Source organism: Ambystoma mexicanum, chromosome 12, assembly GCF_040938575.1.
Source record: "Ambystoma mexicanum isolate Mex_15411 chromosome 12, UKY_AmexF1_1, whole genome shotgun sequence".
Taxonomy (NCBI): Eukaryota; Metazoa; Chordata; class Amphibia; order Caudata; family Ambystomatidae; genus Ambystoma; species Ambystoma mexicanum.
In genome coordinates, this window is record NC_090936.1 from 164,557,471 (window position 1) to 164,573,568 (window position 16,098).

Consider the following 16,098-nt stretch of genomic DNA (forward strand, 5'->3'; position numbering starts at 1 on the left):
GCGCTTTCATAGGTGAATTCCTAACTCCCGGGGCTGCCTTGCGATCCATCGAAATCTAATTTGTTATGTCATGAAACCTAACTTGTTCAATGAAATGAAGCCTAACTTGTCAACGAATAAAGATTTATGTTTTCTCTAAAAAATTTAACTTCGACATAAAGAAAATCAACTTGTATCTTATGAACAAATGTTTGCACTAATCCAGCATAATGTTTTATATGAAAAAAAAAAATCATTTGTTCTTTAGTGAAACAAAACATGCTATATACATGGAATTCTAATTTAAATAACTAACTTTGTGTGTTAACTAATGAATACTAAATCGCCATTCATTGAAATCTAAATTGTTATGCTATACAGAATGCCTTGTTGCCTATTGGAGATGTATGTGTTGCCTAATGAAACCTTACTTCTCTTGGTGAATTAACGACTTGCTTTAAACCTGAGGCCTGCCATTCACATTTGTGAATGGTTGTGATTTTACCAAAGCTAAAAACAGAGTGGTAAATTTCAGAGTGGTCAAAATACCCAGAAAATACAGATTTTACATGTTTTTCTATTTGGGGGAGTCCCCTTGCCAAGCACCCTATTTTACTATCCTTTTAACCCCATCACCACCCATTTTAACCCCTTATCCCACTACAATAATCTATATTTGTATATTTGTTCGGCAAGTGTATCAACTTCAAGACCTCCAATTGTGGATCTAATCTATAACGAAATTAACCAATTTAACAACCCATTTCTTCAGGATTGGTCCCAAGACATGACTAGCTGTCTATAAGTGATAGGTAGTAGACTCTACCAACTTCTGTCTAACCCAAAGTGGGTAAAAAAGTTAAAATAAAATTAAAAATATTCGATTGGATTCAAACATTACAAGTGGCAAATAGGTCTAAACTGACGGCACACTTGCCCCTGGAGGGTTAGAAATTAGACTATGTTTCCCCCTACCTGAAGCAATTCCCAAATAAAAGAACATGGGATAAATTCCTTCGAGCACGGTCGAACTTATATCCGACAAAAGAGATCCAAGCAATAAGAGGCCTGTCGGAAGAAGGAGGAGTACGAAACATTGACTCACATTGTTACAGGATTCCTTGGGTTGAGAGACCGTCGCACAATATATGTTAGGCATCTGTTTTCCGACTTTGAAGCATCTGATCATGCAGCTTGGTGGCCTTTGTTGGTAGATGGTTCAAAACCTAAGTATATAATTGCTCTGGTTCAATTTCTTGAGAGACTGTCCTTTAAATCGGGCTCATTGAATTGATGTAACTTAACTTGATCTGAATCATATTAATTTATTTTTTTCTGTTTCCTGTTTTATACTGCTCATTTGTCAAATGAGATATATTGCTAAAAAATTGTTAACTATTTAAAGGAAATAAAAACATAAAAATAAAAAAAATCTATATTTAATTAAAATGTTCTGTATTTTTGGTATTTTGGCTTTTGGTGAAATTTACCACTCTTTCATTTTCAGTAAAATGACTGGGCACTACTTGAATCCTAGCGGGGTCAACTCAGCCCCTTATCCTATCGAGGGATGATAAATTGAAGATCATTATATTTTGTATCCCTTTTATTACTGTACTTGGTAGTGGGTGGAATATGGCCTGGAGCAGTACACAAAAATGTGATAGTATTTGTATTATTATTATTGGTGTATTGTAATATTATTATTATGTTAAAGCCTCTGTGACCAAGCACAACTTGCTGTTTGATAAAGCTTAATATGTTACATAATGGAACATCTCTAGCTATATCATACATTCAATTAGTTATATAATAAAGCATAAGATGTTAATCGAAATTAATATGGGCATATTCTTTAATTAAGCTGATAAGTGTTTGGCTTGTAGAATATAGCCTTAAACTGACTGCGCCAGTGCATGACTGATGACCAAACTGCTGCCCATAAGATGTACAAACGCAATTTTCTGTTAAGACAGTCGGAGTCTGACACAGGGACTTTTTGGGAAAATTGAATGTATTGTTGAAAGTGGGATCTATGGGGCAAATGCAAGGAGAAGGTAAGGATGGTTATTACAAAGTATTGCTCTGATGCTCCTACCTGTTCTCCCAAGGGCCCACGTCTCATTGGTAAGAGTGCCGCTGCGGGTGACGATCACCATTTTGTATAGCCGGCCAGAGAGCAACCCCTCAAAAGTGCAGCGTTCCAGGTCCGGGTTTCCTGATTTTCGATCGTGGAGAGTTTTGTCTGGATTGTAGAGCAATATCTCGTAGGATTCCATAGCCCCCTCTGATACCACCCAAGCGAAAGACAGGCTCTGCATGCTGTGCTCCGTGATCTTCAGACTGGTGACGGCTGCCGGGACTGTGAACGAACAGGAGTCAGGAGGACACAATCAGAGCGTGTTCAGTGAGTCATGGATGAGAGGGGAGAGCTAGAGACAGAGGCGTACTCTAATAAGTAGGGCCTCAAGCTAATGTAGTTGGGCCCACCGCAGTGGCATTAACATCTGTAAATGCCCACACACCACTGCTGAGTGGGCATTTACAGATTTTGGGAGGGCCTGCTCAGGCCCTACCCTGTCTACGCCTCTGTCAAAAGAGAGAAAGAGAACGACAGAGAAAGTTGGAAAAAAGAGAGAGAGGGAGAGAGAGGAAGATATAGAACGTTTGCGATAGAGAGAGCAAGTGAAATAGAGAGAGAAGAAAAACGTGAGATTAAAAGAGGGTGTGAGTGGGACCTGGGAAGATTGGGGGAGGGTGAAGACAAAAAGAAAGATAAGTGAGAATTACATGGAGGTGTGAGTGAGATAAGCATGAGTAGAACATAAGATGGATACATTAAGGTCTTCAGAGGTTGCGGAAGGATGCTATTGCGCTGTTTCTGTCAACCACGCTGGGTCACACGACTTGGAGGTGGAGCTATCACTAACTCTGAAGCCAGTAACTCCCCCTGTTCCCTGAAACTCCCCTGCCCGTCCCTGCTTTCTCTCTGCCTCCGCACCACCTTCAAGGCAGGCTGCCTTCACAGTGCCACAATGACACATCGCCATCTTTGTCACACACACACACAGCGGTGCAAGGAAATGTGTGGTGGAAATACTTCATGGGGATCATTAGTACCTCTGGGTTACTGTTGGTGGTCTGTGTCCTTAAATGTGGGGTGCAGTGGCTGAGAGGCAGAACAGAGACTTGGCGAAAGTCTCGATTCAGACAGGTGACTTAATTGAGGACTATGTAAATCACCTGGAGGGATTGGTTTGGTAAAAGTGACAGAGTTTGAATGAGCCACACATGCGAAATGGTAGGTGAAATTATTTTAAGCCGTGATTGACACACTCACGGAAATACGAAGAGATATTATTTAGAATGTGAGGGACCAGCAATCCATGAGGCATGCACATTTAGGGACCTCATGATCATGTAAGGGCATCGATCATGTACAATGTATGTACCTTCCATATGTAAAAAGGGACATATGGGAATTGAAAACCTTATTGAGACCTAGAATGTTTTCAGATGAAGTTGTAATGAGCCCAAATGGGTGCGGCCTGCTAAGGCCTGGGCTGGCACTGGCTGAGGAGTAGTACATTGCACATATAGAGGGGTGAGGGAGAATTATCATGCATCCTTATATACACAAAAATCTGACCGACATAGTTTCTTTGACTAAAGGCAGACAAGCTGAGGAATAATGGTTGCTACATCGAAGAGCACCGCGTTTGCCAGTCCAACACGATTGCATCTTTTTTGTACATGTCCTTATCACAAACACTCCTCATTGTGTTAGGTGAAATAAAGAGGGGTAAATGGGTACACTTTTTAAGATGTGGTCAATGGACCAAAAGAGACCTCCATCGAAGTCACACTAACGTAGGTGTTGGGCGGAACAGCAGTATTAGACATTGAACCTGTAGGGGGACTCAAGGAAACTAGACATGCCAAGAAGAGGTAGGTAGGGAGGGGGAGGGGGAATCAAGACATGCAGTGCCCGGGGTTGAGTTTAATGGTGGTTGAAGACAATGGCCTGAGACCTGACTGAGGTCTGGACATCCACTGTAGCTCCAGCATGGATTATTGGAAGGGATGCAGCACGGCAAGCAGTCCACGACAAGACAGCCACTGTACCTCAAGACTACCCGTGGGTTTAGAGGGTATTTACTTACAGTACCCAATTCAATCTTAGCATTGTGGCAGACTCTGACTGCAAGGGTGTCACAAGGCTACGGTTGAGTCCCCAAATGACATTACCATCTGAGAATCACTGATAAGGGCGCTATTTGAACCAGCCACCAGAATATAAACCATTTGCAGTCTAGATGCCATGACCCCGGAGGCTAGATGCACTAAAGGTTGCACAGTAACTAGACCGCGGGAAGGAGGCTGCCGCATGCTGGAGCCCGCAGCAGGTAAATGGGGAAGGGGGCAGGAGCAGGTGGAAGGTGCCACACAGTGGTGGAGGATTCGGGGGTGGGGACGGGACCGAAATGGACCGGGACAGGGCCAAACCTGCAGAATGTGGGCTTTTGTTCTGGAATCTGCATGTTCGGCCTTTTGTAACCAGCCTTTAGACATAGATCCATATACACATCTGAGTAGCAATGCACTTGGTGGAGAAGACCTGCGCTCTCCTGGTGTCAACATAGAACTGCAGTTTTCTCCGTACCTGTTTGTCCGTCGGTTTCCTTTGGTGCGCTGAAGAGTCCTCCGCTCACAGTAATCACTCGGACCTTGTACCTCTTGCCAGGGGTTAGTTCTTCAAACTTGTGCTGTTTGACTGCAGCTGGCTCGGATCGGTTACTCAACAGGACGCCTTTATCGGTCAGAAGCAAGATGTCATACCGCTCCGCCACACCAGCAGCACTCTGCCAAGTCGCCACCAGTGAGTGGCTGCTGAACTTATTATCAGTTGATAACTCCTGGACAGTGGCAGGAACTGGGTGCAGAGAAATCAAGCATATAGTTGGTTAGGTGACTTGCACGAGCGACAACTTTAAGGGCAGAGCAGCATATATTGTTTTGCATAATGTACATTCTTAAATTCCGCCATCCTTGCATCAAAGACATTTTCAGCCGCTTATGCATCTTTCAATTAGGAGAAAGTATAGAAATGCTTAAAATATCAGCTTTATTCTGAATTATGATCTTATATTTTAGGCTTTATTTGTGAACTTGGTATTTTTGCTAAATGCTCTGTAATGTATTTGTCATTCCCCTGCACTACCAGAAATGTCGTCAGGCCTAGTACAATAGTCGCTTGTTTTGACACCCCCCCACGCATCCCCTCACTCCCTCTCCTTCACCTTTTGTCAATCTCCAGCACTACTAGAAATGTTGTCAGGACTAGTACGATAGTTGCTCATTTTGTTTCTCTCCCCCCCTCTCTTGTTCACCTTTTGTCATTCCCCTGCACTACTAAAAATGTCGTAGGGCCGAGTGTGATAGTCGTCGTCTGTCTCATCTCCTACCTCCCCTCCCTCCTTCTCCTTATCATTGTCAAAGCTCTTGCTCTATCTGAAATGTCTTCAGGCCTAGTACGGCAGTTAATTTCATACTCTTAATGTCTCAAGCCCTTGTAAGAATGTCATTGTAGTTTCCCTTGCTCCCTCCCTTGTCTTGAAGTGTTTTGAAACACATGTGTGTATAGGCGCTATACAAATAAACTATCAATATAAATATATCATTCTTTCCAATCTTTCTTTTTGTGAGGTTTCGCTTTTAACTCGAGGATTATAATCACACTTTTAAAATACCAACATGCCAATAAACGTGCAGCCCTAGAAACGACATTTACTGCCAGGTTGTGATGACAACTTTGATTTCCTGCAATGGAGTGAATGCATTTCTAAAAACAAGCAATGGCAAAGCCAACAGTTTGGTCTTTTGTGCAGGTATGGGATAGGCATTTGCTAGGCACCGATATAAAGGTACTACCTGGCCATAAGATCGAAACAGCAAGATGAGGGATTGATTACCTGGGCATATGATTTCAGCACTTGGCAAATGCCTATCTAATACCTAAAGCCAACAATATGTTGCCTTTACCATTGCTTGTTTGTAAAAGGACTGAAATGCAAGGAACTTATATAAACCAAGTGGCTGAAGGCACACTGGTTAAGACTTTTTATTGCACCAGCAGCCATTTACAGCTGCACTTAAGCCGTTAACCCTCAGCAGACAGCCCAGAAAAACACTGTCAGACTAAAGCTTGATGATAACACTTGATGGAGTGAGCACAAATAAATCCCAAGGGGGTGTATTTAGGCAGGTGTGGCAAGGAGCGAGTGGGAATGGCCATACGGATAGGCATGTCCATGGGAAGTCAATACCAAACAGCACCCACTGTGTGTCCCTCACCAATATCATCTCCCTCCTAACTTTAATCCAATGCAATAGTTTCAATGTATAGGTGGTGTTTAAGTGCCACCTAATAGCCAAAACTAATAAATGGGGCACTGCTCTGGTTTAGGGATGGGATTTCAAAGAGTCACTAACATTTTGTTCAAATGAAAACAGAACAGCTTCCCTTGCAGGTTTACTCTGCTGCGTTGCCCTGTCAACAACACTAACAAAACCTGTAAGTGCTCAAGCTCAGGCGGTAGCAGAATGGACAATTTCAATGACCTTTGAACTCTGCTGTGAGAATGATGGCACCGTGAAGGAGCAGCCCTCATGAGGCGACCTAACTAAGTCACATAAAAAAAAATGTAACGCAGGATCTAGTAGGCCTCAGGTGCCAATACCGCGCATAATGTTCCGTGACTGCTTATTTTTATTTATATGCAAATGTACAAGCACCGTTACACAGGAGGGTCTCCAGTCTGGTGCAAGTGCCTAATAAATATGAAACGCTGAATTCGTAAATTAGAATTCAGTTAGTTTCACTATTCAAAATTAACCACATCAAACAGCCTGGCGCAGCTGCCGCCAGGAATTAGATTAGAATGAATGATAATATAGTGTAATGCTGCCGCCTCTTCAGGGCTGCATCCATTTCCAGGGGGGAAGGGTGGAGGTTCTTGATGTTTGCTTGTGGTAGATGCGATAGCCTGGGATCATCCCGGCAAAAGACTCATGATCTTCCGCTCAGTGCTCATAGTCGGCGGGAGCGGTTGGGAGTGGTGCTCTTCTACTTTTTTTTTAATTTTTTTAGGTTTTACTGTTCCTATACTTTTATTTTAAAAAAGAAACTGCTCTGGAATAGCTTCGTTTTAAAATAAAAGTGCACGAAGAAGTTGAAATGTGCACTTCTGTGCACTGCACTGAACAGTGTTTGTTTGGGGGTTTGGATTGCGCGTGGCAGGTGGCGTGGCGATGGGGTTTGTGGGTTGCCGGGCGACCGGCAGGGAACATAGTTACAGTACTTCTTTTCATACACTTTCGCCACTGCTTCGACCCCACACACCTGCAGTGAACTGAGCCCCAGAAGGTGGAGGCACCGAACGCCCCCAGCTCACAGGAGCAAATCCCACAGGTCCGGAGTTTCACCCCGGTCTTGTTTCTAGTTTAAGGCTGCTTACTTTTTCTTCTTTCTCTTGAAACCAGACTGAGAAGTGCTGGTATCTTTAGTATGCGTAGTTCTGTTTAATTATGATATTGATACTATAGTGCATGGGCGTAATTTTAGGGGGTCCGGGGTGTTTGTCCCCCCAACTTTCATGGCACACCCTTTTGTCCCCATTCATTTGGCTGGGGCACCTTTTCTTCAGATGTCATGTCCCCCCATTTTCAGCAAAGTTACTCCACTGCTATAGTGCTTGGCTAAGGAGGCTCAATAGTACAAAAATATAACAAAGCACAGAAAAATAAGTCGCCCAAAAGTACATTGATTTCAAATTGTTTATCTAGGCCTGTCTGCCGAATAGGTTAAAAGCTGTCAACACTGGCACGAGTTGCACTCAGAATGAAGACAACAAATCATGTATTTGAGGGTGTCTTGGGTAAGCTAGCGGCATTTTTGCAGGGATTCTGACTGCTATGTGGATTTATTGTGATCAGAATGTCAGACTGGTTATTGCAGCGTGTCCCCTTGTTTGCCTCATACATGGGTCTTCCCACACGCCTGTCTGTCAAGTGCTCTTGTTTATGTCCATGTTCTGAGGCAATCTGGGACCTGCAACCTTTGGCTCTCCAGGTGTATTGGACTTCAACTCCCATCAGTCCTAGTCAGCATAGTCAGTGATGAGGAATCATGGGATTTCTGGTGCAAACAAAATCTGGAGCGGCAAAGGGTGCAGACCCCCGACTTAGAGGCTAATTTTGACGAAGTTGTAATAATAGGGCTTGTATCCATAGTATGCATATTTCTGTTTAATTGAAGTATCAGAACTAGGATGCTTTACTAAGAAGGGTCAATAATAAAATAAAAAAATAAAAGTTATCTAAGGGCACATGGAATTGAAGAGTACACTTAAGGTGGAGGAGGTGGGATTTGTAAAAAGAGACGTGACCCAAAACCTGTACGACAAAAATAACCCAAGAAGGTCAAATGACTACTGCACCGCTTTGCAAGGGAATCAAGATTTATTACATGCAAAATGTTCTCAGATGGCCCTGTAGAACTGAAGTGACACAGAACTCTCCATGCCCCAAGTAGTTACAGGTTATATAGCAGAAAAATGCATATTAGCAAAATCCTCCACCACCCTCATTAGCTACCACCTATATGACATGCTAGTATTCCCCTAAAGTCCCTTGACTGATTGGCCACACCTTATCTAAACCCATTCTCCTGAGCACGTGGCCCACTACATCATCACTATTGATTCCTAATACATAATTGGCGACAAGTACATTGATACACTAATAAATCTCACGTCAAGTGATGTCTACTCCCTCGACCCAGGCACATTCAAAGTGAGACCAACTCTGCTTTCATAAGACAGTAGGCCTTCTCATTATACCAGACGCTGCAGTGCACACAAGCTGCACCCCTGACCTTGGACTAAATTTACTGACATCACCTTTGCTCCTCCTATCCCAAATCACGAAACATTCCAGACACGACTCCCCACTTATCTCCTTCAAACCCCAGGTGCCCAGTAGTGACGTGACTAGGGCATGACACTTAAGCTTCAGCTTCAGGAATGTATTTGCTTTGGTTATGCGTCTACTTGTAGTTCACATGGGATGACCGCTCCTTGGGTGAGGGCAATGGTGCTCTAAATCTTTGCTTGGCCTGTTGGCATCACAAAATTACATGTCCTGTTCTCATGAATTTTGTCCTTCAAAGGGCCCATCCCTACCTGCCCTCCCTGCCCAACATTTAATTCCCACCACCTGCAAGGTCTGCAGCTGGATGCAATTATTGTTTATCTGTGCAGCGCGGGTGCCTCTGACCTCGGCTTCTCTCTTGGGGGATGGAAAGGGGATTTGCCTTTGGACTGAGCTAAACAGAGCCACAGCTGCACATCAGAACCTCCATTCTGCTCATCGTGTACTAGGCCTTAAAGTCCAATATGGCGGCACTCTTGCCATGTAGACCCACTGGCCTTGCTCTTGCCACAATGCCTTTCTGACTCTGTCGTCCACCTACTTCAGCCTCCTTCTCGCACCTCACTTGGAAAGAAACTTAGTGTACTACTTCTAAATGGTGCAACGTCCTTTTATCGCGGGATGTTTTTTTGCGGGGTTTTTTGCCGCGAATTCTTTTTTGAAAAAAATCCATCCCATTTTTTAGGGGGGGTTAGTAAATTATATATATATGCATTGTGGGTGTTTGGGAATAAATACAAATTAAAGAAAATGGGGGGTTGGGAGGTGGAACCCCCCAAAATAATTGTTAAAAAATGTGATTTTTTTTTCATAAAAAAAATCACGGTAAAAAACCCTGCAAAAAAACATCCTGTGATGAAATGAATGGAACCCTTCTAAACAAAGGGCCTACAACACACTGCCCTATCTATAGCCTCTGCAATAGCAACATTAATACATTTGCTGCTCATTCTGTTTTGCTATATGATGTATCTATTATGTGTCAAACCTAACTAAGAGTGATATGTGCGCCTTCTGCCACGCAAAACTCAACCTGCTCCTGTTGTGGCACTTGCAAATAGGTCTTTCTCAACATAAAAATGTTTGCCTGGCTGGGACCTGTACCTGCATCCCAACAGGTTCACAGGCCCCGTTGGCGAATACGGCAGGTACATTTTGAAGTGATCACAAACATATATTCCATTTCCTCTCATGGACAAAGTCTAGACACCCGAGATTACTCTGAAACACTTGACTGTAAAGAAGTTGCACTCAGAAGGGTCTTGAGCCCTGCTCTATCTTTCCCATGGTAGGCCTCCAAGAAGCTTACTTCTGAAAACCTACCTCGACCACTGAATTATTTCCTCTTTCTGCAAATCACAGACGCAAACTTATCTGTCACTAGCCGATCAGTGGAAAAGATCAGGGCTCACGTCGAGGGTACACACGAGTGGACAGAGTCCCCTAACTTTTTCCAGAGGGTGGATGCTGTCCTCCAGGGTATTTTAGTGGCAGTGGGTGAAACAAGTCACTTCGACTATCTTTTTCGAAATATGATTTTAAGCACAAATTGGGGATTCGTACCACGGTTGCCATGTTTATAGCACCATACAAACTGTAGATAATAACTAACAACTAAAGGTGAAAAGTCACATTTCGGGACTGCACTCTCCAGGGAAAGCATTGGTTTTGATTCTTGGGGTGTGCACACTTTTGAACATTTTCAAACTCTATTAGAAGAAAATACTTTCTCTTGGTTTTTTGTGTATGTTGATTTTATGAAAGGCAAATGCTCATTTGTCCTGTGCAATTTGTATTGTTATGCAAAGCCAGTTGAATGAAATTTGCAAATGTCACCTTGATATGCTAATGTATGGTGACGTCTCATCCCATCGCATATGTTAATGAGCCCCCACACTTTTACTTTTAGTACTTGACCCCTGGAGAAGATGGAATGCTTTCTACTAGCGTTCCATTGACATACATACTCAATACAAATATATAACATTTTCATCGCCTTCCACATGCGTTGGTTACTTTTATTATGTGGAATTCCACCCCCCACCCACCCTGCGGATTCCTACCTGTTCTTCCGAAGGCAGCCAGGCTGTTGTACAAGGTGCGGCTGATAGACTTTACGACGACCTGGTACTGTTGTCCGGCCTCTAGCTGGTGGAACGTGTGCTCATAGACGTGCTTGGACAAGGGCTGGACATCGACCTGCTGGCTGTTCTGCAATATGGCCACTGTATAAGAATCGACGTCTCCCGCCCCAGGAGTCCAGTTCACTTTCAGGCTGTTCGTCATCCCATTGGGTGAAACATGGATATTTTTCACTGTGCTGGGAACTGAAAAATGGACACGTTAGTCATGTGACTGATATTGATATGTAGCAAATCGCTCAGTGTTGCCCGTAGCCTAAACAGTATGTTGAAATTAGTTCAACAAATGTTTTCCCCTCTCACATTTACTATATATGAAGCCAACTGTCTTTAATTACATGTTTCTGATAACACAGATACTGAGTTTGATCACAGAACAAGCACAGGACTAGCAGATAAATCATGCACCCCAAAGACCATACTCTGAGACCAAAGCAAGCATGGGACAATACGGATTGTAGAACCAACAATAAAACGAGCACACGCTTGACACCCAAAAGAAACCAACTGACCAGCCCCTCCTCTTTTCCACACCTGCATACCTCTCATGTATTACACATGCCCAAAAGAGCAAGCAAAACTACACACTAACCACACACCCATTGCTAATCACGCCACAAGACCGAACAGTTGCAAACAACAAACAACCCAGATACTGGATGGGACCCCTCTGGACACAACATGCCCAATGCACACCACAAAGCACACCCAGAATGCTGATACAATTGTCAGTTTCCTCTCGTTCAGCAAGCATCAAAAGAAGAGCACAACTTGTACTCTATCCCTCTTCTCTCGCTAACCAACCCCAGCCATGTGAGCGCCTGGAGACTATGCAAAGGGCAGCGTTGCGTGGTATAAATCATCAAAACATAACATGCTGCTTCCACATTTGTAATGGGATATGAAAATGCTGTACTTCACATTGCAGCGCTTTAGGTTTAGGTACAACAGTTCATACACTGAAAGCTACAGTACAAGGTAAGATAGTAAATGGTTGTATTATGTTATGTAAGATAGCTTTTTACACAGAGCAAAACGCCACTGGGTGGTTTTACAGGACTGGCAGTCAAGGAAAAAAGAAAGAGAGGGAGCACAATACATTGTGGGCTATTGGCTGGGTATTCAGAAAAGGAGCTCACACCGATTGCCTTTAGGAGATGGCTCACATATGGAGCCAGACACTTTAATTCTGCTAAGGATTTTAAGCTTTGCATCAAAGAGCCAAAGTAACTGTCATACATAATCGTGTGGGTACTGGCTTACTGCATACACTTGTGCATCTGTGATGCACACATTCGGATGCCATGTCTAACAACAACTGTGCATGTGTGCAAACAAGAAGGTCTTTCTGCACATTTTAAGTTGCCTCCTGACTTCAGAAATGGGATGATTTGATCTGACTTGATTTAAATTTTTATATTGATATTGATATTTTATTTGTGTCACGCTCCTACACAAGTGTTTCAGAGCGCGACAAGGCAAGGGAGGGGAACAGGGGAGAAAAAAAACAATGATCTTACTAGGCCCATTGATATTGAGATTACGCCAGTGCATGGGAGAGGGGTAAGTGAAAAAGGGGGATGTGGAAAGTGCTGAGCAAAAATAAGAATAAGTAAATAAAACATAAATAACAAAAAGCAACAAATGGTGGTAGTGCAGCCAGCAAGTGGCAAGGGCTAGGAATAAGGCATCAGACAGGGTGTGTCTAAATAAGTGCAGAAAATGAGAAGGGGGGACTGTAGGATTACCGATACAGAACCCAGTGCAAGGGATCACCGGGAGGTAGTGCGGGTGGGTGGCAGGGTGAGCAGGTACCTGGGTCCTAAAGACAGAGGGAGACCAGGTGCGTGATGCCGAGACAGAACAGATCAACAGGGGAGAGGAAGAGAGAAGGCAGAAGCAAAGAGGAAGGATGTTCCAGAGGGAGGCCCTAGCTGAAGACAGAGATCTACCTCCAGCTCGTTTTTTATAAAAACAACTGGCCCAGAGGGAGTTAGAGGTGGAGGAGCGAAGGGCTCGGAAAGGAAGGTATTTACAGAGGGACAGCTGAAGGTATTATAGAGTTAAATCGCCCACTGGCCTGAAAGTGCACAAAAACAGAACATTACAAACATAAAGAAATCTAGCTGTGTTTATATGGGCGAAAGATTAAGTTTAGTCTGGGACTTGGTTGAATAGATGGGTCTTAATTCCATTTTTCAACTTAGAGATGGAGTTGGCCTGCTGTAGTTGACTGGGGTTATATTCCAAGCCAGGGGAGTTTGTACTTCAAATCCGGTGCCTCCAAAAGAGCTTGGTGTCATCATAGGAACACAGTGAGTGACCTACATTGCGAGGGATTAAATGGTTAGATAAGTATTGTGCTGCTTCCGAGTTACAACACTTGAAGGTGAGGCAGAGAATATTGTGCGTAACACGTTGTTTTATTGGGAACCAGTGAAGTTTCCGTCTGGCCTCGGACAAATGATCTCTGCGGGAAAGGCCAAAAACAGCTCTAACAGCATTGTTTTGTGTGATCTGAAGAGTATGAAGATTTCCCTTTGTTGTGCCGGCCAGAATACTATTGCCATAGTCGAGGCGTGAATTTACCAGTGCTGTCGCAAGCAGGAAACTATTCTGCAGGGAAATATATGGACGCATGTGGTTACGTAGTTTAGAGACAAGCTGCATGAGGCTTTTATCTGTGCAGCCTCAGGCTTCATAGATAATTCTGTGTCTTGAGTGACACGTTGAGCCTTTACTGATCTTGCCACCTTAATCTTATTATTGGCTATGGTGAAAGTATCATAATCGGGGCCAAGCTTCTTTAGTTTGTGCCCGAAGGCAATGATCAACAATTTGGTTGTATCTGCATTCAAGGCATAGTTGGTGAATTGAACACACATGTCTTCAAGAAGCGTAAGGAGGGTCACTGTATATACATTAAACAGGGTAGGGGAGACACCTGAGCCCTGTGGTACACCGCAGGTGATGAGTGTGGGAGTTCAGCTGACATCATCGACTGCCATTCGTTCATATTGTGTCCCAAAAAGGATTCAATCGATTGGGAAGAAAAAGGAGAGCACTGTGCCTGGTCCACCAGTCTTTTGACGAGCCGAGTGTGGTCAATCAATTCAAAAGCTGCAGACAAGTCTAGCAACATAAGAAGTGCAGGTTTGCCTCTGTCCACGATGTCAGCAATATTTGATTTAAGATCGAGAAGCACCGTTTCGCCCTAAAACCTTGTTGCTTTATGTTAAGGAGGTGATTCCTTTCCAAGTGGTCCTGCAGCTCTACATAGGCCACCCGCTCCAAGTTTTTTTAATAAAATGGGCACATTCTTGATTGGTCAGTAATTTTTAGGGTTTAGAGGAGGTGTGGGGCTTTTTGTTTTTTTAAATAAAGGAGTCACCCATGAGTCTTTCAAGATCCTGCGAACATTTGCTACCTCGAAGGATATGTTGACAAGGCGAGTCACCCATGGTGCAAGTGTTTTGATGCACTATTTAAAAAGTGCTGGATGGACAGCAATCGCCAAGACAGGAAGTGGGTTTCATTAGGGTAACAATTTCAGAAATGTGGTCCTCAGAGCAGGGTTTAAATTGAAAGGGCGTCTGAACGGTCTGAACGGAGCCTTTCCTGAGGGGGGGTGTGTACTAATGAGTCTGGTGCATTAATTTGACCCATTAAGACGGGCGAAATGAAGTTAACTTGAGAAGCAATGGATTTTTTATGCCCTAATGTTTTTAAATGGAGCTCATTGTGAATTGACTGACACCAACCTGCATCCTTCTGTACAGTGGAGACCGCTTAGGTTTTACCTTCGAACTCCTTCAGCATTTCAAATAATTCACGTGAGTTAGATTTTGCGCATGCTACCCTAGTGTTGTAATTGTCTGACTGTGCAGATATGATAGCTTCTTTAAGATTGGCAGCTGAACGTTTACGTGCGGGGAGGTGGGAATTTTTTCAGCACTCTCTCTCTCGGCTTTACGTTTATCACTGATGCACTTTATAATGCACAGAACACTCACCTTTGCAACTGGCACAAGGCGATGTGCAATGCACGGCAAGATCATTTTTGTCATGTATTTTGTTCCAGGTACGATGGTCTGCGGTCCCGCGTTGCATTTCAATCTCGCAGACAGCTGAGCATTCCAGAATGAGGGACCACTTAAAGCTGGGCCTGCCACTGTGCAATGGACTCCCACGTGGGTGCACGAGGCCTATAATACATCAGCATCGGTATAGCACTCCTGACACGAATGACCTCGCCAGCACATCTGTTGCACAGCCTCCACGAAATGAACAGCCCACCTTTGCCAACATGCTGACCTGCCTATTCTGTGAGTGGCGCAAGTAAAGAAAGCGCACGCTCTGTGCTTTTCTTACTTCTGCCACTTCTTGAAAATGTGCCCCTTCGATATCTATTTTAATTTATCCGCAGGTAACTAAGACTGAATCAAAATGTTTCTGGTATTATGAGAGAGCTTGTATTTGTCCTTCCAATGGTAAATGCTTGTTGCGACTCCGCTGAAGAAGCGCGACTAGTTTTGGAACTGAGAAAGGAGATGCCTCATGGGGAATTACCATCATGTTGTGGAAGGAAAGGCATGCGGTAGTTGAACTTGTATTTATTTATTTATTTATTTATTTTGACACTTACATAGCGCACCAAACCCAGAGGCATCTGGGCGCTTATCTTAAGCTGGTAAGTTACAAGAGTTGCTAAGTATAGTTACAGTCCTTACAGCATTCTTACATATTGGTTGCGTAGTGTGGTTGCAGTAGTTACAGCATGTACAAGTGCTTAAGAGCAGTTGGGTAGCATGGGAAGGAATGGCAAAGCAGCGCCAGGCTGCCAGGTCAGGTCTAGGAGTTACATGGCTTAGAATAGGCAGGTGGGCAGCTCAGGTATACTTTCCCTACGGTTACTATCTACAAATGCGACATTTTGATTCTTTATCAAAAATAAAAATGGACTATGACCAATAAATCATATGAACCT

The 16,098-nt window shown here is 43.6% G+C and overlaps 1 protein-coding gene across 2 annotated transcripts in view; it reads right to left on the reverse strand.

Annotated features, from left to right (window-relative positions):
- The window catches only part of PTPRB (protein tyrosine phosphatase receptor type B), a 442,488-nt gene that overhangs the window by 121,561 nt on the left and 304,829 nt on the right, over positions 1 to 16,098 (reverse strand). For both annotated transcript variants that reach the window (XM_069628245.1, XM_069628246.1), the window contains 3 exons: positions 11,034 to 11,297; positions 4,643 to 4,912; positions 2,078 to 2,341 (listed from right to left, as the gene is read on the reverse strand). In XM_069628245.1, coding sequence (XP_069484346.1) covers positions 2,078 to 2,341; positions 4,643 to 4,912; positions 11,034 to 11,297 — 798 coding nt within the window. The remainder of the gene's footprint in view (positions 1 to 2,077; positions 2,342 to 4,642; positions 4,913 to 11,033; positions 11,298 to 16,098) is intronic.